The sequence below is a fragment of the Dendrobates tinctorius genome, unplaced genomic scaffold, assembly GCF_039654945.1.
Source record: "Dendrobates tinctorius isolate UK_male_01 unplaced genomic scaffold, ASM3965494v1 ptg000181l, whole genome shotgun sequence".
Lineage (NCBI taxonomy): Eukaryota > Metazoa > Chordata > Amphibia > Anura > Dendrobatidae > Dendrobates > Dendrobates tinctorius.
In genome coordinates this window covers 5,595,686-5,615,724 of record NW_027361848.1, presented here as the reverse complement: position 1 = coordinate 5,615,724, position 20,039 = coordinate 5,595,686, and the positions used below count along the sequence as shown (strand labels likewise).

The 20,039-nt window shown below is 43.2% G+C and overlaps 1 protein-coding gene across 6 annotated transcripts in view; it reads right to left on the bottom strand.

Annotated features, from left to right (window-relative positions):
* Positions 1-20,039, bottom strand: part of PHF10 (PHD finger protein 10) — a 357,386-nt gene that overhangs the window by 11,404 nt on the left and 325,943 nt on the right. For 5 of the 6 annotated variants that reach the window (XM_073551849.1, XM_073551851.1, XM_073551850.1 and 2 more), the window contains one exon: positions 9,915-10,103. In XM_073551849.1, coding sequence (XP_073407950.1) covers positions 9,915-10,103 — 189 coding nt within the window. Of the gene's footprint in view, positions 1-9,914; positions 10,104-20,039 lie in introns of those variants that run through there. The other variant, XM_073551856.1, reaches the window with a different exon arrangement.

Sequence of the window (20,039 nt, the reverse complement as noted above, 5' to 3'; positions counted from 1 at the left end):
GATAAAATGGATCCTAAAATTTGTTGGGCAATTTCTCCTGATTGCACCGATACCTCATATGTGGTCATAAACCACTGTTTGGGCGCACGGCAGGGCCCGGAAGGGAAGGAGCGCCATTTGACTTTTTGAATGGAAAATTAGCTTCAATCGTTAGCAGACACCATGTCGTGTTTGGAGAGCCCCTGTGTGCCTAAACTTTGGAGCTCCCCCACAAATGACCCCATTTTGGAAACTAGACTCCCTAAGGAGCTTATTTAGATGTGTCGTGAGCACTCTGAACCCACAAGTGCTTCACAGAAGTTTATAACGCAGAACCATGAATATATATATAAAAAAAAAAAAAAATTAGCCCACTATTTTTTATTTTCACAAGGGTAACAGGATAAATTGGACCCCAAAACTTGTCCAGTTTGTCCTGAGTACACTGGTACCCCATATGTGGGGGTGGACCACTGTTTGGGTACACGTTGGAGCTCGGAAGGGAAGTAGTGACGCTTTGAAATGCCGACTTGATGGAAAGGTCTGCGGGCGTCATGTTACGTTTGCAGAGCCCCTGATGTACCTAAACAGTGGAAACCCCCCACAAGTGACCCCATTTTGGAAACTAGACCACCCTAGGAACTAACCTAGATGTGGTGAGCATGTTGAACCCAAGTGCTTCACAGAAGTTTATAACGCAGAGCCGTGAAAATAAAAAAAATTTTTCCCACAAAAATAATTTTTTTAGCCCCCAATTTTTAATTTTCCCAAGGGTAACAGGAGAAATTAGACCCCCAAAGTTGTTGTGCAATTTTTCCTCAGTATGCTGATACCCCATATGTGGGGTAAACCACTGTTTGGGCACACGTCGGGGCTCGGAATGGAGGGAGCACTGTTCGACTTTTTGGATGCAAAATTGGCTGGAATAAGTGGTGGCGCCATGTCGTGTTTGGAGACCCTGTGATTTGTCTAAACAGTGGAAACCCCTCAATTCTATCTCCAACCCTAACCTCAACACACCCCTAACCACAACCCTAATCATAATCCTAACCACACCCCTAACCCCAACACACCCCTAATCCCAACTCTAACCCTAACCACAAGCCTTACCCTAATCCCAACCCCAACCCACCCCTAACCTTAACCCTAGCCCTAACTCTATTTCTAACCCTAGCCCTAACCCTAATTGAAAAATAAAAATATTTTATTTATTTTATTATTTGTCCCTATGGGGTATGATAAGGGGGGCGGTGATTTACTTTTTTTCATTTTGATCACTGTGAGAGTTTATCACAGTGATCAAAATAAAAAAAATGAATCTGCAGCTGAGAAATGCTGGCGGGCGCACTGCGCATGCGCCCGCAATTTTCCAAGATGGCGGCGCCCATGAACCAGGACGGCGGGACACCGGGACGGCCAGGGGGACTTTGTAAGTATCGTGGGGGGTGAGGGGGGGAGTGGAGGGAAGGGGGCAGACTGACAGCGGCCGCCGATCGCCGCCATCAGTCAGTGTGGGGGGGGGTTAAATTAGTGTCTCCAGCCATGGCAGATGCCATTTCAGCATCGGCCATGGCTGGATTGTAATATTTCATGAAATTTCATTGATGAAATATTAGTATCGCTCTGATTGGCTGTTTCACTTTCAACAGTCAATCAGAGCGATCGTAGGCACGGGGGGGCTAAGCCACCCCCTCCTGTGGTGAAGCACAAAGCCTCCTGTCACTGTGGGTCGGGTGACCTTTCAGTGGGAGGGCTTTGAAGTCATGACACAGGGTAGGCGTCATGGGTCGTATTGGCACTGACTTTCATGACGCATACGCTGTGTCACAGGTCGGGAAAGGGTTAATGACCAGGCCAATTTTTACAATTCTGACCACTGTCACTTTATGAGGTTATAGCTCTGGAACACTTCAACGGACTCGCTGATTCTGAGACTGTTTTTTCATTACAAATTGCACTTCATGGTAGTGGTAACAATTATTCGCTATGACTTGCGTTTATTTATGAAAAAAAAGGAAATTTGGCAAAAAAAATTGAACATTTTGCAATTTTTAAAGTTTGAATTTTTGTGCCCTTAAATCAGATAGTCATATCGCACAAAATAGTTAATAAATATAATTTCCCACATGTCTACTTTACATCAGCAAAATTTTGGAAACTTTTTTTTGGTTAGAACATTATAAGGGTTAAAAGTTGACCAGCGATTGTCTCATTTTTCCAATAAAATTTACAAAACCATTTTCTTTAGGGACAGACCTCACATTTGAAGCTAGTTTGGGGGTCAATATGACAAATTCCCAAAAGTGACACCATTCTAAAAATTGCACCCCTCAATATACTCAAGACCACATTCAAGAAGCTTATTAACCCTTCAGGTGCTTCACGAGAACTAAAGCAATGGAAACAATAGGCGCCATGTCACGTTTGGAGACCCCCTAATGTACCTAAACAGTGGAAACCTCCCAAATCTAACTCCAAGCCTAGCCCCAACAACACAACCTTAACCCCAAGCCTAGCTCTAACCCCAACCCTAACAATAGCCCTAACCCTAATGGAAAAATGGAAATACTTTTTTTATTTTTACCTAAGGGGGGGTTGATTTACTATTTTTTACTATCACAGTGATCAAAATGAACCAATAGGAAAAATGTCCTATTGTTGCCGGCTGGCATATCTCGGCATTCACACTGCGCATTCGACTGCCATCTTCTTCCCGGAAGTAGACGCCGACAGCCGTGGGACATCACTGGGGGATGCAGGAGGGTCCAGAGACACAGGAGGTACCCCATTTCTCTCTCCTCTGCTGTGCTAGATAACATCAGTGGAGAGAGAAATTAAATGGGAAATTTGCCTTTTTTTTCTTTTGCAGTCACCGTTACTCTGTGAATAACGGCGAACGCAATACTGGGGTCGGTAAAAACCGACCAGAACCATGTTCTCCAGGGTCTCAGCTACCCCCGGTAATTGAGACACCGAAGAATTTCCGATGCTGGGGGGCGCTATACACTTATTTCTCAGCGCCATTAAAAAGAAACATTGAGGAATAAGTACCCTTAACTGCCGCCGTTTAAAGGCGCATCGGGGGGCGTGGCCTGAGCGGCATGTGAGGAGGACGTGTGCCCGCTGAGCTCCTGCATATTCCTGCTTTATTCAGCCGTTTCGTCCCCACAGCACGGCTAATTTAACCCCTGGAGGCTGCACCGAAGTCGGTGGACACCGCGGGGCACCGGAGATTGCCGCTTCACCCCAGGATATGGGGAAAAGAGGTCAGAGAAGGGTGGCAGGAGAGGCCGGAGCAGGGAGCCAAGATGGCGCCGCCGCCTCAGCGCGTGCTTTGGAGGAGGCCGCAGAAGACAGCGCGGCTAGGAACAGGGCAGTGGCGGCCAGGCTGCAGCGATTTGCCCGCACGGCTGAGGCAGAACAGGAGTCTCTCCAGGACTCTGATATAGACCAGGAGACTGTGGCAGAGGACATGAGCCCGGGAATGGGGGAGGAGGAGGAGGCTGCCCATGCCAGAGAGCAAGGGGGGAAGGGAGCTGAGCCTAGCTGGAGTGATCTGGTGGAAAGAAATAAACAGCACCTCACAGCCTTGCAATTGCAAGTTCCAGACGAGCCCACCAACAAAGATGTTATGCTGGCAGTGGTGCACTGTGGGACTGCAATCTCACATGTCCTGACACAACTGGGCTTTCTGCAGGAGTCCATGCAGACTGTGCGACATGACCTGCACAGTGTTAGAGACAGAACAAGTCAGCTGGAAAAGCGTATGGGTGCTGTGGAGAATTCTACCTCTGACTCGGGACAGCATTGTACAGAGCTCAAGAAGGATATGGCAGCTGTCTGGGCTAAAACTGATGACCTTGAAAATAGATCCAGACGGAATAATGTTCGTATTGTGGGCATGCCAGAGCGCTGTGAGGGAAAGAATCCTACTGTCTTCATTGAAACATGGCTTAAAGAAACAGTAGGTGAGGACAATCTAACACACCTGTATGCAGTGGAAAGGGCTCTCAGAGTCCCGGCTCGGCCCCCCCCTGGTCATCCACCAAGACCTGTGCTGGCTAAAATCCTTCACTACAGGGACAGAGACGCTATCCTCAGATACTCGAGAGAACACCCTGACCTTACAATGGAGGGATCCAGAGTCTCATTTTACCCGGACTTTTCGCCGGAAGTTCAGAAGATGAGGGCGAAGTTCATAGACATCAAGAAGCGTCTGAGAGCCTGTGGCGTCAAGTACTCCATGTTTTTCCCGGCTAGACTGCGTGTTGAGGCCTGGAATAAAAGCCACTTTTTTCTGGACCCCAGGGAAGCTGTGGATTGGTTGGACCTTAATGAGCGACAATTGAGGAAGGAGAGGGAGGAACAGGACTGTGGCTGATGGTTTCTCGACTTGCTTAGCTGTTATGGAGGCATGCGGTTGGAGTCTGCGGTCCTGATGCAATGGACTGCCTAACAAGTTATATTTCTATTTCTTCTTTTATTATTCTGTTATATGTTGGTTTAAGAATTTGTGGTCCTTGTGGGGCCTTAATCTGAATATGGATAAGGGACAATGCATAGTGCTGTGGGGTTGTATCCTGTCAAATGCGGGTAGTGAACAGGAATTGAAGCGCCTGCTGAATGGGGTGGAAGGGTTCGACAGTACCCTTACTTGTTGCACCCTTGGTTCAGTCCAAGGAATTGTTGGAGGGTGTTTTTTGGGGGGAGGGGGGAGGGATTGGGTTCAAAATGTCCTTTGGCATGCTTGTACATTTTAATATTGGCTATGGTTCGGCCGGGGGGAAGATGGTAGGCAATATGCTGTGGTGCGATAATGGCTGATCTTAAGATACTTAGTTGGAATATCAGGGGGTTAAAGTCGCCAGTAAAATGACAGGCCATATTCTCCTTCATAGCGGACCAGAAGCCGGCGGTTGTTTGTTTGCAGGAGACGCATCTCACACAGGAGACGCTGAGAATCCTGGATAAGAGATGGGTACAGGCGGGCTTTCACTCTACTCATTCCCAATACTCTAGGGGGGTTAGTATATTGATTCACTCCAGGACTCAATTTGAGTGCCACCGAGTGGTGGTGGACACAGAGGGGCAATTCGTCCTTTTATCTTGTACAATCTTTTCCATTCCACTGGTGTTGACGTCTATATATGTACCTCCGCCTTATAGCAGTAAAGTTCTCTATAAAGTTCTGGCCATTCTGAGAGATTTTCCGGGGGTTCCGCATTTGGTGGTGGGAGATTTTAATAATATTCTGGATTCACATTGGGACAGGGGTAGCCATGAACCTCTGAGGCTGGGGGGTAATCTTACGCCATTTGGGGTTCTCGTGCGGGAGGTAGCTTTGACCGACTTGTGGAGATGCCGTAACCCTGGTGTCCGTCAATTCTCGTGCTTCTCCTCTACTCACTCTTCCCTGTCTCGCATTGATCTGGCCCTGGGTAATGATCTTATGCTGGGTAAAACCTTAGAGGTTAAATATTTGGCGCGGACGGTATCTGATCATTCGCCTGTTTCAGTCATGCTTTCGGGGGGTGGGAACGGGAGGAATGATAGACCTCTCTGGCGTCTTAACCCGTTTTGGCTGCAGCTAGTCGATCGGAGTGGTGGCTTTGTCCCTGAGTTGCAGGAATACCTTAATCTTAATAGAGGCTCGGCCTCTGTTGGGATCGTCTGGGAGACCTTAAAGGCATACTTGAGGGGAATGTTCATACGAGAGATTTCTAAAATAAAGACCGCCTCTAGGGCAAAATCACAACTTACATTTCGGGAGCTGGAGGATGCGGAAAGGGCCCTTGCGGCGCAGAGCACACCTGCCACTCGGAAGCGATTGGGGGAGGCGCAGTCAAAGGTGACCAAACAGACCTTGGAGGTGGCGGCGCAAAAACGGCTGTTTCAATCTACTCAGTATTTTGAGAGTGCGGAAAGTGTGGGGCATTTGCTTTCTGTCGTGACATCGGCACAGAGAGGGTCGGCGGCTATAGCGGGTCTTCAGGATGTGAATGGGCGACTGATCACTGACGCACCGGGGATTTTGAAAATTCTAGAGATTTTTTATGCTGACTTGTATTCCTCACATGCTAGGGCCCCGACAGAGGATGTTGTTTCCTTTTTGGAGGCTGCTAATCTCCCAAGGTTGACTCCTGAGGACAGACGCTCTCTAGATAGACCTCTAGGTCTGGACGAGTTGGAGGAGGCTCTGGGAACCATGTCCAATGGTAAGGCTCCTGGGGTAGATGGGTTGCCAGCTGAGGTGTACAAGCGGTATAGAACGGTATTGCTCCCTGCTCTATTGACAGTGTTTAATGATAGTCTGGAACGGGGTGTTCTTCCACCGTCTATGCGAGAAGCTGTCATTGCCGTGCTGTTGAAAAAGGACAAGGACCCAACTCTGCCTGCGTCGTATAGGCCCATCTCCCTGTTGACGCTAGACATTAAACTTTTAGCGAAGGTTCTGGCCATTCGACTTTCAAAGGTAGTAGCTGTGTTAATACACCCTGACCAGACGGGGTTTATGCCCAACAAATCGACGGCTATGAATATTAGGAGATTATATCTGAATATGCAGGTGAGGCCTGATAATGCCGGGAAGAGGGTGGTTCTGTCTCTAGACGCCGCTAAGGCATTTGATAGTGTGGAGTGGGACTATCTATGGGCGACGCTTCACTGTATGGGTTTTGGCCTGGGCTTTATTGGCTGGGTTAAGCTCTTGTACTCGGAGCCGAGTGCTCGGCTGAGGGCTAATGGTCAGTTGTCTGACCCCTTTTCACTTCATAGAGGAACAAGGCAGGGATGCCCTTTATCCCCGCTGCTGTTTGCTCTCGCGGTGGAGCCGTTGGCCTCGAGGATAAGATCGGATGCTGGCATAGAGGGATTTCGATATGGGGAGCATGAGGAGAAGGTAGCATTATATGCGGACGACCTGTTATTATTTTTAGCGGACGCGGACAGATCATTACAAAACACGATGACACTTCTTGGGGCGTTTGGGGAGGTCTCGGGTCTGGTTATTAACTGGGAGAAGTCTGCGCTCCTCCCACTGGACTCAAGCTCCTGCGATGTGGTAGGTGTGCCGGTTGCAACGTCCCTTCAATATTTGGGCATAAAAATATCCAATAAGTTGACAGATTATGAGAGTTTAAATCTTGTCCCGTTGTTGGACAGGATCAAACAGAAGGTTAAGGCCTGGGCAAAGTTACACCTCTCCGTAGTGGGAAGAGTGAACCTGTTGAAGATGGTAGTTATGCCGCAACTCTTATATGTCCTTCATAATTCCCCTGTCTGGCTTCCTCAGAACAGGTTTCATAAAATTAACATGATTTTTAGAGAGCTTGTTTGGCTGAGACAAGGCGCGAGAATTAAACTTGAACACCTGCAAAAACCTAAGGATGAGGGGGGACTTGCATTGCCCAACCCATGGCTTTATTTTTTGTCTTCCCAGTGCCAACATGTAGCAGGAGGGATGGAGGGCGAGTTGGCGGATTTGGTGGGAGGTCGGAAGATCCTTCAATTTCTAGTGGGACGGGGATCACTGGTGTCGAGTCTGGAGTCGGGTAGATTTCGATCCTTTGCATTTAGGTTTCCTACGGTGCTTCTGATGGTGAGAGTATGGGATAAGCTGAGGCAGCTAAGAGGAATACGCGGTCTTACAAAGTACTCCCCCATATGGGACAATCAACATTTGCCTTGTATGGAAACGCTCAGAGGCTTTGCTCACTGGAGGCGGATTGGCATATGGTGGGTGTCGCAGCTGGTGGAGGGAGGGGTTTTTAAAACTTTCGAGCAACTGGGACGGGAATTTCCCCTCCAACGCTCTATGTTTTACCAATATTTGCAGCTGCGTCACGCGTATATGGTGCAGAGCAAAAAAGTTGACCTAACCATACACCATGACGTCCTGATTCATAGGCTCGGTATGCAAGGGTCCACCAGAGGACTAATTTCAATGGTGTATGGTGGTTTACTTGGACAGGTCCTGTCAAAACATCCTATTGGCGCACTGATAAAGTGGGAACAACAGCTGGGTACGATATCAGTGGAACAGTGGGACTCGATTCTACAGATGATTCCCAGATTGTCTCTTAGTGAGCCTGGACGCCTGTCTCAGCTATATGTCCTCTACAGGACATATAGGTCTCCCGAATGGTTGTTCAATAGAGGGTTGCGGTCGGACTCAAGGTGCCCCAAGTGTACGATAGATAATGCGGACATTTTACACATGATGTGGACATGTTCTTGCCTGCAGATATTTTGGATCGTGGTCCTTGGCCTTATACACTTGGTCACGGGACAGGATATTTCCAGGAACCCCATGATTTGTGTTCTGGGTTATGTTGATGAGGTGGGAGGTGACCAATATCTTAAAATTGCTGTGGCCAGAATGCTATATGTGGCCCGAAAGCTGATAGCTTATCACTGGATTTCTGACAAAATCCCCTCAAGAAAAGAATATATTAATAGGTTGAACCATATATTATATAGGGAAAAGTCTGTGTATCTTAGGAGAGGTGTGCCGCATATTTTTGGGAAAATATGGGAGGGATGGTTGAAGATTCCCAGCCTGGTTGCAGGGCTGTGGAGTCGGAGTCGTGGAGTCGGTGCTCATTTTGGTGGAGTCGGAGTCGGTATAAAATGGACCGACTCCGACTCCTAAAATATATAATAAATTGGGTACAGTAATTCAATGCAGGATGTGCTGAATATTTTTTCATAGGAGTTTGGGAAAGTTATGAAATGTCCTATAAATGGCTGTTCTATTCCTGATCTAAGGCTACATTCACACACAGCGTTTTTCCTGTGTTTTTTGAGGAAACGTTTTTCAGCTGCAAAAGCTGATCATCTTTTTAAAAAACCGCATCACCTGAAAGGTTTTTGAGCTCATAGATAATGTTTTCAATATCAAAAGCAGATTAGAAATCTGCTCTATCTATCCATTTATCCATATCTGTCTATCCATATCGTATCTGTACCAAAAAGAATGAAAACCGGGTAGTACACCAATATATATTCTGTTCTATCTAAATATCTTGATTATTGGATCATAAAAATGATTAAATGTCTGAGGTTCACATTGTACTACAATAAATTTTTCACTTAAATATAAGCAATATGTGTGGGAGTCGGAGTCGGAGTCGTGGAGTCGGTGTAAGGGAAATTGAGGAGTCGGAGTCGCAGGTTTGGCTTACCGACTCCACAGCCCTGCCTGGTTGCCTCGAATCTTCTGGATGAGTGGGTGGGCTTTGGAGGTGGTCTACTATAGGTTGTTTTTTGCCTTTTCTCAAGCGATTTGGTTGTGTGTTATAATTGGTCTATTCGCTATGTACCAGTCCATGCCATCGGACAAAGGGAGGGGGGGGGTTATGGGGGAAGGGGATGTTTGATAACATGTTGTAAGTTGTACATGCCTGTCATTTCCAAAAACTTTTAATAAAAATTATCTGATTTAAAAAAAAAAAAGGCGCATCAGCGGTCGTTAAGGGCTTAAATCACTGTTTAAAGCGAATACCTGGCATCATATTAAAATATTAGTGCTGCTAGTGTACGGCAATATAAAATGCCTTTATTAGAACTAATTAAATGTGGCTAAGTACAAAGAAAGAATGGCGCGAAGGCAAGCATGCCCCACATATCAGGAAGCTGTTCCTAATCCTATGGATAGGGGATAATTTCGGTACAAACCTATCAAAGGTTCAACCAATCCCTATTAGGCATGTACAGTACTTTTAGTACAGTACTGTGGGCAGGTGTTAATGGGTAAATTGGCGTAAGCCGCTGTCTGAGCTCTGGCAGGTTTAGTTCCTGTGGGAACCACAAGGATCACTGAAGGCAGAAAATCAATATTGTGTCATTCAACTACAAACTGGACACATCCTTTTAGATCTTACTGACCAAGTCTATCATAGATCAGTTTAAAACATAAAATACAAAATGAAACATACCTGAGGGAAGAGCACCAAGACCAACACAAAAAGTATGGTAGCCACGGTCACAGCGGTCACAGAACATCATTTCCTCTTCATGGTGAGGCTGTCCACATATAATACATGTTTTACACTCCATACATTGCCATGGATATTTCTTTATTACAGCAACCAGGTCGGGTGACATATCCAAACATGAAGGATGACCTATGAAAAGAAAAACACAACTTAGCCTTAGCCATCTATATAGCACAAAAAGTTTTTTGGAAAAAAAAAATCAATTGTTATGCATTCTAAAATATAGATAAAAGGCAACCCCTATTCACACGCCTTTCTAGAGTGTTGCTGCACAACAAGAAGTGCTATGCGCAAAGAACTACACACGTTTTTAACTCCAACTGCAGTTTATGGGCAAGCATAGGTGAAACCCATTAAAACTACAGAAATTTGCAGGAACAATATAAGGGCCCCAATTAATCATTTGCATTTTTTCCAAATTTAAATTTGTTTTTTTGTTTTGCAACAAATTAATCAAAATGGCACACTCGAATTTGGTGCAGCCAAAAATGAGCCATTTTTCTTGTCTTACACTGTTTTTGTGACTTTTGGCACAAAACCTCACAAAAATTACACCAATGTTCTGGCGCACTTAAAAATACACCAAGGAGTCACTGGAGTGAAGTGACGCCAAATAAAAAAGTAGCAACTGATGTATTAGCCAAAAACCTCTGGAATAACACAGAATGTCTTTTCAAACCAAGTAGAGGGGATCGGTGCACCCTAAGTTGGCCAAATACTTAAAGGGGTTCTCCGGGCTTTTCACAATCTCAACGTGCTCACCACACATCTAGATTAGTTGCTTGGGTGGTCTAGTTTCGAAAATGGGGTCACTTGTGGGGGGTTTCCACTGTTTAGGCGCATCAGGGGCTTTGTAAACGTAACATGATGCCCGCAGACCATTCCATCAAGTTGGCACTTCAAAACGTCACTACTTCCCTTCCAAGACCCGACGTGCCCAAATGGTGGTTCCCCCCCACATATTGGGTACCAGCGTACTCAGGACAAACTAGACAACTTTTGGGGTCCAATTTATCCTGTTACCCTTGTGAAAATAAAAAATTGTGGGCTAAAAATCATTTCTCGAGGAAAAAAAATGATTTTTTATTTTCATGGCTCTGCATTATAAAAAACTGTGAAGCACTTGGGGGTTCAAAGTGCTCACCACACATCTAGATAAGTTCCTTGGGGGTCTAGTTTACAAAATGGGGTCACTTGTGGGGGGTTTCTACTGTTTAGGCACATCAGGGGCTCTGCAAATGTAACATGACACCGCAGACCATTCCATCAAGTCGGCATTTCAAAACGTCACTACTTCCCTTCCGAGCCCCGACGTGTGGCCAAACAGTGCCTGCGTACTCAGGACAAACTGGACAACTACTTTAGTGGTCCAATTTCTCCTGTTACCATTATGAAAATAAAAATTAGTGGGCTAAAAAAATAATTTTTTGAGGAAAAAAAAAATATTTTTATTTTCACGGCTCTGCGTTATAAACTTCTATGAAGCACCTGGGGGTTCAAAGTGCTCACTATGCATCTAGATAAGTTCCTTAGGGGGTCTAGTTTCCAAAATGGGGTCATTTGTGGGGGGAGCTCCAAAGTTTAGGCACACAGCGGCTTCTCCAAACACGACATGGTGTCCGCTAACGATTGGAGCTAATTTTCCATTCAAAAAGTCAAATGGCGCTTCTTCCCTTCTGAGCCCTGCCGTGCGCCCAGACAGTGGTTTCCCCCCACATATGGGGTACCAGCGTACTCAAGACAGACTGGACAACAACTTTTGGGGTCCAATTTATCCTGTTTCCCTTGGGAAAATGAAAAATAGCGGGCTAAAATATCATTTTTGAGGAAAAAAAATGATTTTTTATTTTCACGGCTCTGCGATTATAAACTTCTGAGAAGCACTTGCGGGTTCAAAGTGCTCACCACACATCTAAATAAGCTCCTTGTGGGGGGGTTTCTACTGTTTAGGAACATCAGGGGCTCCGCAAACGCAACATGACGCCCGCAGAACATTCCATCAAAGTCTGCATTCCAAAATGGCGCTCCTTCCCTTCTGAACTATCCCATGCGTCCAAATAGTGGTTCCCCCCCAAATATGGGGTATCGGTGTACTCAGGACAAATTGCACAACAACTTTTGTGGTCCAATTTCTCCTGTTAGCCTTGTGAAAATAAAAAATAGCGAACTAAAAAATTATTTTTGAGGAAAAAAAAGATTTTTTATTATTTTCTCTGCTCTGCGTTATAATCTTCTGTGAAGCACTTGGGGGTTCAAAGTGCTCACCACACATCTAGATAAGTTCCTTCGGGGGTCTAGTTTCCAAAATGTGGGAAGCAGGGTAACCCGATCGCATGGGAGCGCAAAGGAAAGGGAGAAGCTTGAAAGATTTTCTTCTTTATTAAGTTCCACTACGCGTTTCGACGGATAACATCCGTCTTCATCAGGTGCAGGTCGAAACGCGTAATGGAAGAAGGGTAACCCGATCGCAGGGGAGCGCAAAGGAAAGGGAGAAGCTTGAAAGGTTTTCTTCTTTATTAAAAGAAAACCTTTCAAGCTTCTCCCTTTCCTTTGCGCTCCCCTGCGATCGGGTTACCCTGCTTCCCATGTTTTTATCCTCTCTAGAGGCACCCGACAGGAGCAGCATCGGATTACATTTACCAGCGCTCTGAGACCTGTCAGCCTGGCGCTCCATATATCTGTCTCACTCTGACTATTTCAATAGTTTCCAAAATGGGGTCACTTGTGGGGAGCTCGAATGTTTAGGCACACAGTGACTCTCCAAACACGACATGGCAACCGCTAAATATTCCAGCATATTTTCCATTCAAAAAGTCAAATAGCGCTCTTTCTCTTCTGAGCCCTGCCGTGCGCCCAAACAGTGGTTTATGACCACATATGAGGTATCGATGTACTCAGGAGAAATTGCCCAACAAATACTAGGATACATTTTATCCTGTTACCCATGCGAAAATGAAAAAATTGATGCTAAAACAAAATTGTTGTTGGAAGAATTAAAATGTCCATTTTTTCCTTCCATGTTGCTTTAGTCCCTGTGAAGCACCTGAAGGGTTAATAATCTTCTTGAATGTAGTTTTGAGTAGCTTGAGGGGTGCAGTTTTTAGAATGGTGTCACTTTTGGGCATTTTCTGCCATATAGACCCCTCAAAGTGACTTCAAATGTGAGGTGGTCCCTAAAAAAAAGTTTTTGTAAATTTCGTTGTAAAAATGAGAAATCGCTGGTCAAATTTTACCCCTATAACTTCCTAACAAAAAAAAAATTTTGTTTCCAAAATTGTGCTGATGTAAAGTAAACATGTGAGAAACGTTATTTATTAATTATTTTGTGTCACATAACTCTCTGGTTTAACAGAATAAAAATGAAAAATTTGAAAATTGCAAAATTTTCCCCAAATTTCCGTTTATTTCACAAATAAACGTAAAAATTATTGACTTAAATTTACCACTAACATGAAGCCCAATATGTCACGCAAAAACAATCTCAGAATCACTAGGATGCGTTCCTGAGTTATTACCTCATAAAGGGACACTGATCAGAATAGCAAAAAATGGTCAGGTCATTAAGGTCAAAATAGGCTGGGTCATGAAGGGGTTAATAAAATTTTCCATATGTCTACTTTAGATCAGCATCATTTTTTAAAATGTTTTGTTAATAAGTTAGAAGAGGTAAAAGTTAAGCAATTTACTGACAAAATTTACAAAACCTTTTTTTTTTTTTAGGGACCACAGCACATTTGAAGTGACTTTGATGGGCCATATGACATAAAATCTACAAAAGTGACACCTTGAAAAAAAACTTGCACCCCTCAAGGTGCTCAATCATATTCTAGAAGTCTATTAACCCTTTAAATGTATCTCAGGAATTAAAACAATGTGGAATGAAAAATTAACATTTTACTGCTTGACACAAAAATGTTGCTTTAGCCCCAAATTTTTCATTTTCACATGTGTAACAGGAGAAAATGGACCGTACAATAAGTAGTCCAATTTCTCCTGAGTAAAATTGATACCCCGTATGTGGTGGAAAACTAATGTTTGGAGCCCTGCCGTGAGCTCAAAGGGAACCCCACATGTGCTCAAACTGTAGAGTGTTATCTGATTTTAGGAGTCCAAAATTGTCTAGAATAGATTGTGTATGTCATGTCACATTTGGATAGCAGCCAAGGCTCCAGAACAGCAGAAACCCCAACAAGTGACCCCCTTTTTGGAAACTGAACTTCTCGAAGAATTCCTCCAGGGGCTTAGTGAGCATTTTAAATCAACAGGTATTTTCACAGAATTGTATAACATTGGACTGTGAAAATGAAACGTTACATTTTGATTTTCAAAAGGGATAGTAGGGGAAAACAGACCACAAAACTTGTTATGCAAGGTCTACTGAGTATGGTAATGCCCCATTTGTGGTCAAAAACTACTTTTTAGGCACAGTGCAAAGTGCAGAAGGGAAGGAGTGACATACAGTTGTGGCCAAAAGTACTGACACCCCTGCAATTCTGTCAGATAATACTCAGTTTCTTCCTGAAAATTATTGCAAACATAAATTCTTTGGTATTATCATCTTCATTTAATTTGTCTTAAATGAAAAAAACACAAAAAGAATTGTCCTAAAGCCAAATTAGATATAATTCCACACCAAACATAAAAAAGAGGGTGGACAAAAGTATTGGCACTGTTCGAAAAATCATGTGATGCTTCTCTAATTTGTGTAATTAACAGCACCTGTAACTTACCTGTGGCACCTAACAGGTGTTGGCAATAACTAAATCACACTTGCAGCCAGTTCACATGGATTAAAGTTGACTCAACCTCTGTCCTGTGTCCTTGTGTGTACCACATTGAGCATGGAGAAAAGAAAGAAGACCAAAGAACTGTCTGAGGACTTGAGAAACCAAATTATGAGGAAGCATGAGCAATCTCAAGGCTACAAGTCCATCTCCAAAGACCTGAATGTTCCTGTGTCTACCGTGCGCAGTGTCATCAAGAAGTTTAAAGCCCATGGCACTGTGGCTAACCTCCCTAAATGTGGACGGAAAAGAAAAATTGACAAGAGATTTCAACGCAAGATTGTGCGGATGTTGGATAAAGAACCTCGACTAACATCCAAACAAGTTCAAGCTGCCCTGCAGTCCGAGGGTACAACAGTGTCAACCCGTACCATCCGTCGGCGCCTGAATGAAAAGGGACTGTATGGTAGGAGACCCAGGAAGACCCCACTTCTTACCCCGAGACATAAAAAAGCCAGGCTGGAGTTTGCCAAAACTTACCTGAAAAAGCCTAAACCGTTTTGGAAGAATGTTCTCAGGTTAGATGAAACAAAAGTAGAGCTTTTTGGGCAAAGGCATCAACATAGAGTTTACAGGAGAAAAAAAGAGGCATTCAAAGAAAAGAACACAGTCCCTACAGTCAAACATGGAAGAGGTTTCCTGATGTTTTGGGGTTGCTTTGCTGCCTCTGGCACTGGACTGCTTGACCGTGTTCATGACATTATGAAGTCTGAAGACTACCAGCAAATTTTGCAGCATAATGTAGGCCCAGTGTGAGAAAGTTGGGTCTTCCTCAGAGGTCATGGGTCTTCCAGCAGGACAATGACCCAAAACACACTTCAAAAAGCACTAGAAAATGGTTTGAGAGAAAGCACTGGAGACTTCTAAGGTGGCCAGCAATAAGTCCATACCTGAATCCCATAGAACACCTGTGGAGAGATCTAAAAATGGCAGTTTGGAGAAGGCACCCTTCAAATATCAGGGACCTAGAGCAGTTTGCCAAAGAAGAATGGTCTAAAATTCCAGCAGAGCATTGTAAGAAACTCATTGATGTTTACCGGAAGCGGTTGGTCGCAGTTATTTTGGCTAAAGGTTGTGCAACCAAGTATTAGGCTGCGGGTGCCAATACTTTTGTCTGGCCTATTTTTGGAGTTTTGTGTGAAATGATCAATGCTTTGCTTTTTGCTTCATTCTCTTTTGTATTTTTGATTTAAGACAAATTAAATGAAGATAATAATACCAAAGAATTTGTGTTTGCAATCATTTTCAGGAAGAAACTGAGTATTATCTGACAGAATTGCAGGGGTGTCAATACTTTTGGCCACAACTGTATCTGAGTGCAAATTTGCTTGGAGTTGTTTGTGGTACCATGTAACTTTGGCAGAATCTTTAAGGTGTCAGAACAACAGTACCCCAATAAGTGACCCTATTTTACAAACTTTGCCTCTTAATGAAGTCATCTAGGGTTGCAATGAGCATAGTGATACAACATTTGTTTCACAACATTTTTTACCAATGAACAGTGAAGAAAAAAAAAATTTTTTTTACCACAACAATATTGTCTAGTCCCATTCATTTTCACAAGGGGAAATTAATGGACAGGAATGACGACATAATATATTACACAATTTCTTGTGAATGTAGAAATACCCCATTTATGTACCTGTACATTACTGTTTGGCCACACGGCGAGACTAGGGAGGGAAGGAGTGATATCTGACTCCTAGAGAACAAATTTTCGCCGATAATTTGCAGATTCCATATAAAGATCCGCCAAGTGCTAGAAGAACAGAATCTCCCTTAATTTACCCTAATTTGGAAATTACACCCTCTGTGAATGCATCTACAGGAGTAATGATGATTTTGCTAACAAAGGATGTTGCTTCTGGAGACACACACACCGTAAATTACCGTAAGTGGGCTTTCCTCGCTACAGTAATGCCAAACATGTAGACGATAACTGTGCGTTAGCCACACTGTGGGGCTCAGGAAGAGGGGGCATTTGGATTTAGGAGCACAGATTTTGCTGGATTTCTTTTGGTGGGAGTCACGTCACTTTTCTGGAGCCTATGTGCTACCAGTAATGTGGAGATACAGAACTAATTGGACTATATACCCACAAATTCTCACGATACAGAGTAGCAAATCAGCAATAGAGAAAAATCATAAAACATAACCTTTAATGGATATAATAAAAGCTACCAAAGATTAAAGTGCAAATAAAAACACACTGAATCAAATACCACAGACCATAATGGAAAGTGTCTGTATAAATCTTTGCAACAGATCACCCCCAATATATACATGTGGCTATTCCAAGTCCAAAAATTTGAAAAGATTGGACTAAAGAATACTTGGTCTAAACCATTCAAGTAAAGACCAGGTACAAACAATGAACAGTTTCCTTATCAGGGGAATATATAAGAAAGACCCCTACCCTGTACAGGTTATCAAGGAATATGCATATAGAGAAGACATCGTAATAACAAATCCATAAACATTATGTGAAAAGGAAAGGTCTCACCACATGCAAATGGAGGATGTCCAGGTCAGATGTCCCATCAGTCATGTCAGGTCAGGAAAGAAAGGCATTCACCCTATTCAAGCCCTAACAATTCTAACACCCATGACTCCCGCCCTGACAAGGGCAGTCCACATCTGACCCTCACAATAAAGGCCCTACAAAATCCCTGTGCAACCCATGGATAAGGAAACTGTTCATTGTTTGTACCTGGTCTTTACTTGAATGGTTTAGACCAAGTATTCTTTAGTCCAATCTTTTCAAATTTTTGGACTTGGAATAGCCACATGTATATATTGGGGGTGATCTGTTGCAGAGATTTATACAGACACTTTCCATTATGGTCTGTGGTATTTGATTGTGTGTTTTTATTTGCACTTTAATCTTTGGTAGCTTTTATTATATCCATTAAAGGTTATGTTTTATGATTTTTCTCTATTGCTGATTTGCTACCAGTAATGTGGACACACCCTACATTTCTGATAACAGATGACAAACCCAAGTGAGGATTTGTTTTTGTGGGTTGAGTAGAAGCTTTTATTGGTGGCATTTTGGATCACATTTATCTTGTTCTCTAGCTGAGCACTTACATTGGGGTTTCCATCTACAACAAACATGATTTGGATGAAACCCTGAGGGATCCATTCACTAATGAGGCAGCAGAGTTACTGTGTGTGGCTTCTATTCAGCGATATCCGGCTTTTAAGAAGTGCCCAAAACTGTGGCTGTGCTTTTATGCACGCCTAACAAGATGGCCACTGCCGGATCCTAGAATAGGGCTAGTCCAGTATCTCCATCTGCCTCATTATAGGAAATGTTCCACCTGAATCACGTATTTCAGAGATTTACACGGAAACCCTAGTGCAAGCACTCAGTGTAGAGTGCAGGATATGTGTGAGACGAGCCTTACTGCAATCTTTGAGAGGCTGAATGAACAAATCAATAAGCAGGTGAAGAAATGGTTTTATTTTTTACGCAGTTCGTAGTGTTGTATATGTGATTAGACGACTTTATTCTTCGGGTCTGCGATTACAGCGATACCCAACTTATATATTTTTTTATGTTGGGCTGCTGGCACAATGGTTTTTGCAAGTTTTCAAAGTCATATTTTGAAAGCCATAATTTTTTTTTTTATATTTCCGCCAACAGTCATGTGACAGCTTGTTTTTTTTTTTTTGCAGGACGAGTTGACATTTTTATTGGTACTAGTTGGCATATAACATTTCTTGATTGCTGTCTATTCAGATTTTTGGGAGGCAGAATAAACAAAATCCAGCAATTCAGAGATTGTTTTTTTGTTTTTTTTATGCTATTCATAATTTGATAAAAGTGATAAGACAGCTTTATTCTTCGGGTTTATATGAATACAGCAATGCCATATTTATATCAATTTTTTAAGATTTGTTGCTTCTACAGAAAAAGATTTTTTTATTCAAATATATTGTTTTTGCATTGACACAATCTGAGTGCTATAATTTTTTTATTTTTCTGCTGATTGAGCTGTATGGCAGCTCTTTTTTTGCAGGGCAAGATTACTGTAAGTAATACCACTTTTATTTACATTGGTATTTCTGATAACTGTTTATTCTACTTTTTTCCAGAAGTATGATGAAACAGCATTGTTTTTTTGCCATGTTTCATATATATATATATATATATATATATATATATTTTTTTTTTTTTAAGAGTTCACTGTAGTTAACTACTGTGACAGTCATATAGATCGGATTGTTACGGACATGGAAATATAAAATCTGCAGACCTTTGTTTTTACATAAATGTATTTTTATTGGTGTATTTTTATGTGGTTTTTGTTTATTAATTTTTTCAATCATCTTCTTAACAGTTTTTTTTTTCTTTTAACTTTTTTTACGTAGCCCCTTTATGGGACTTAAAACTTTAATTTCTCTGATCACTAGTCTCATGCATTGCAGTGCACCAACACTGCAATGTATGAGACCTATGAGATTACATAGACAGATGGCCTGTTACGTCCTGCCTACAGGCCATTGTACCCGGCGAACCAGGTCATTGTTTGACCTTTGGCTGCCATGACAACCATCAGCTCACTGATTTTGTTGCAGGGGTGCTGATTGAGTGGGCTCCCTCTCTCACTCCAATCTCACAACCTTCCAAATGCCACTATCGCCATAAATTGTGGCATTTGAATGGTTAATCACCCAGGGGCAGTGCGGGTACTGGCCTTGGCTGTTACTGCAGGAGCTCGGGTGTCAGCTGTTCAGAGCTGCTGGTGGTGATCATGCGGTGATCACATGCTGTGACTGACCAACCGCCCGCAGCAGAGAGCAGGGACCGTTTTAATCCATGACGGACATAGCAGTCATGATGAGGGAACTGCCACCTGATGAAGACGGAGGTTATCCGTCGAAACGCATAGTGGAACTGAAGAAAACCTTTCATGCTTTTCCCTTTCCTTTGCGGTCCCCTGAGATCGGGTTACCTTGCTTCCCATGTTTATATCCTCTCTAGAGGCACCCGACAGGAGCAGATTCGGATTACTTTTACCAGCGCCCTGAGACCTGTCAGCCATGATGAGGGAACTGACCTTGTGCAATTGCTCTGGAAATCCTGAAACATGTACTGTTGGTGGCACTTGAGGACTGGAGTTGTGCATCACTGATACAGGCTATTAATGTACTCAGTAGAAACTGCACAATAAACTGTGAAGTCCATTTTTTCCTATTAGCCTTTATACAAATTAAAACTTGGGACAAAAACATTTTACTGGTAAAAATTTAATTATTCTTTCTTCATGGCTCA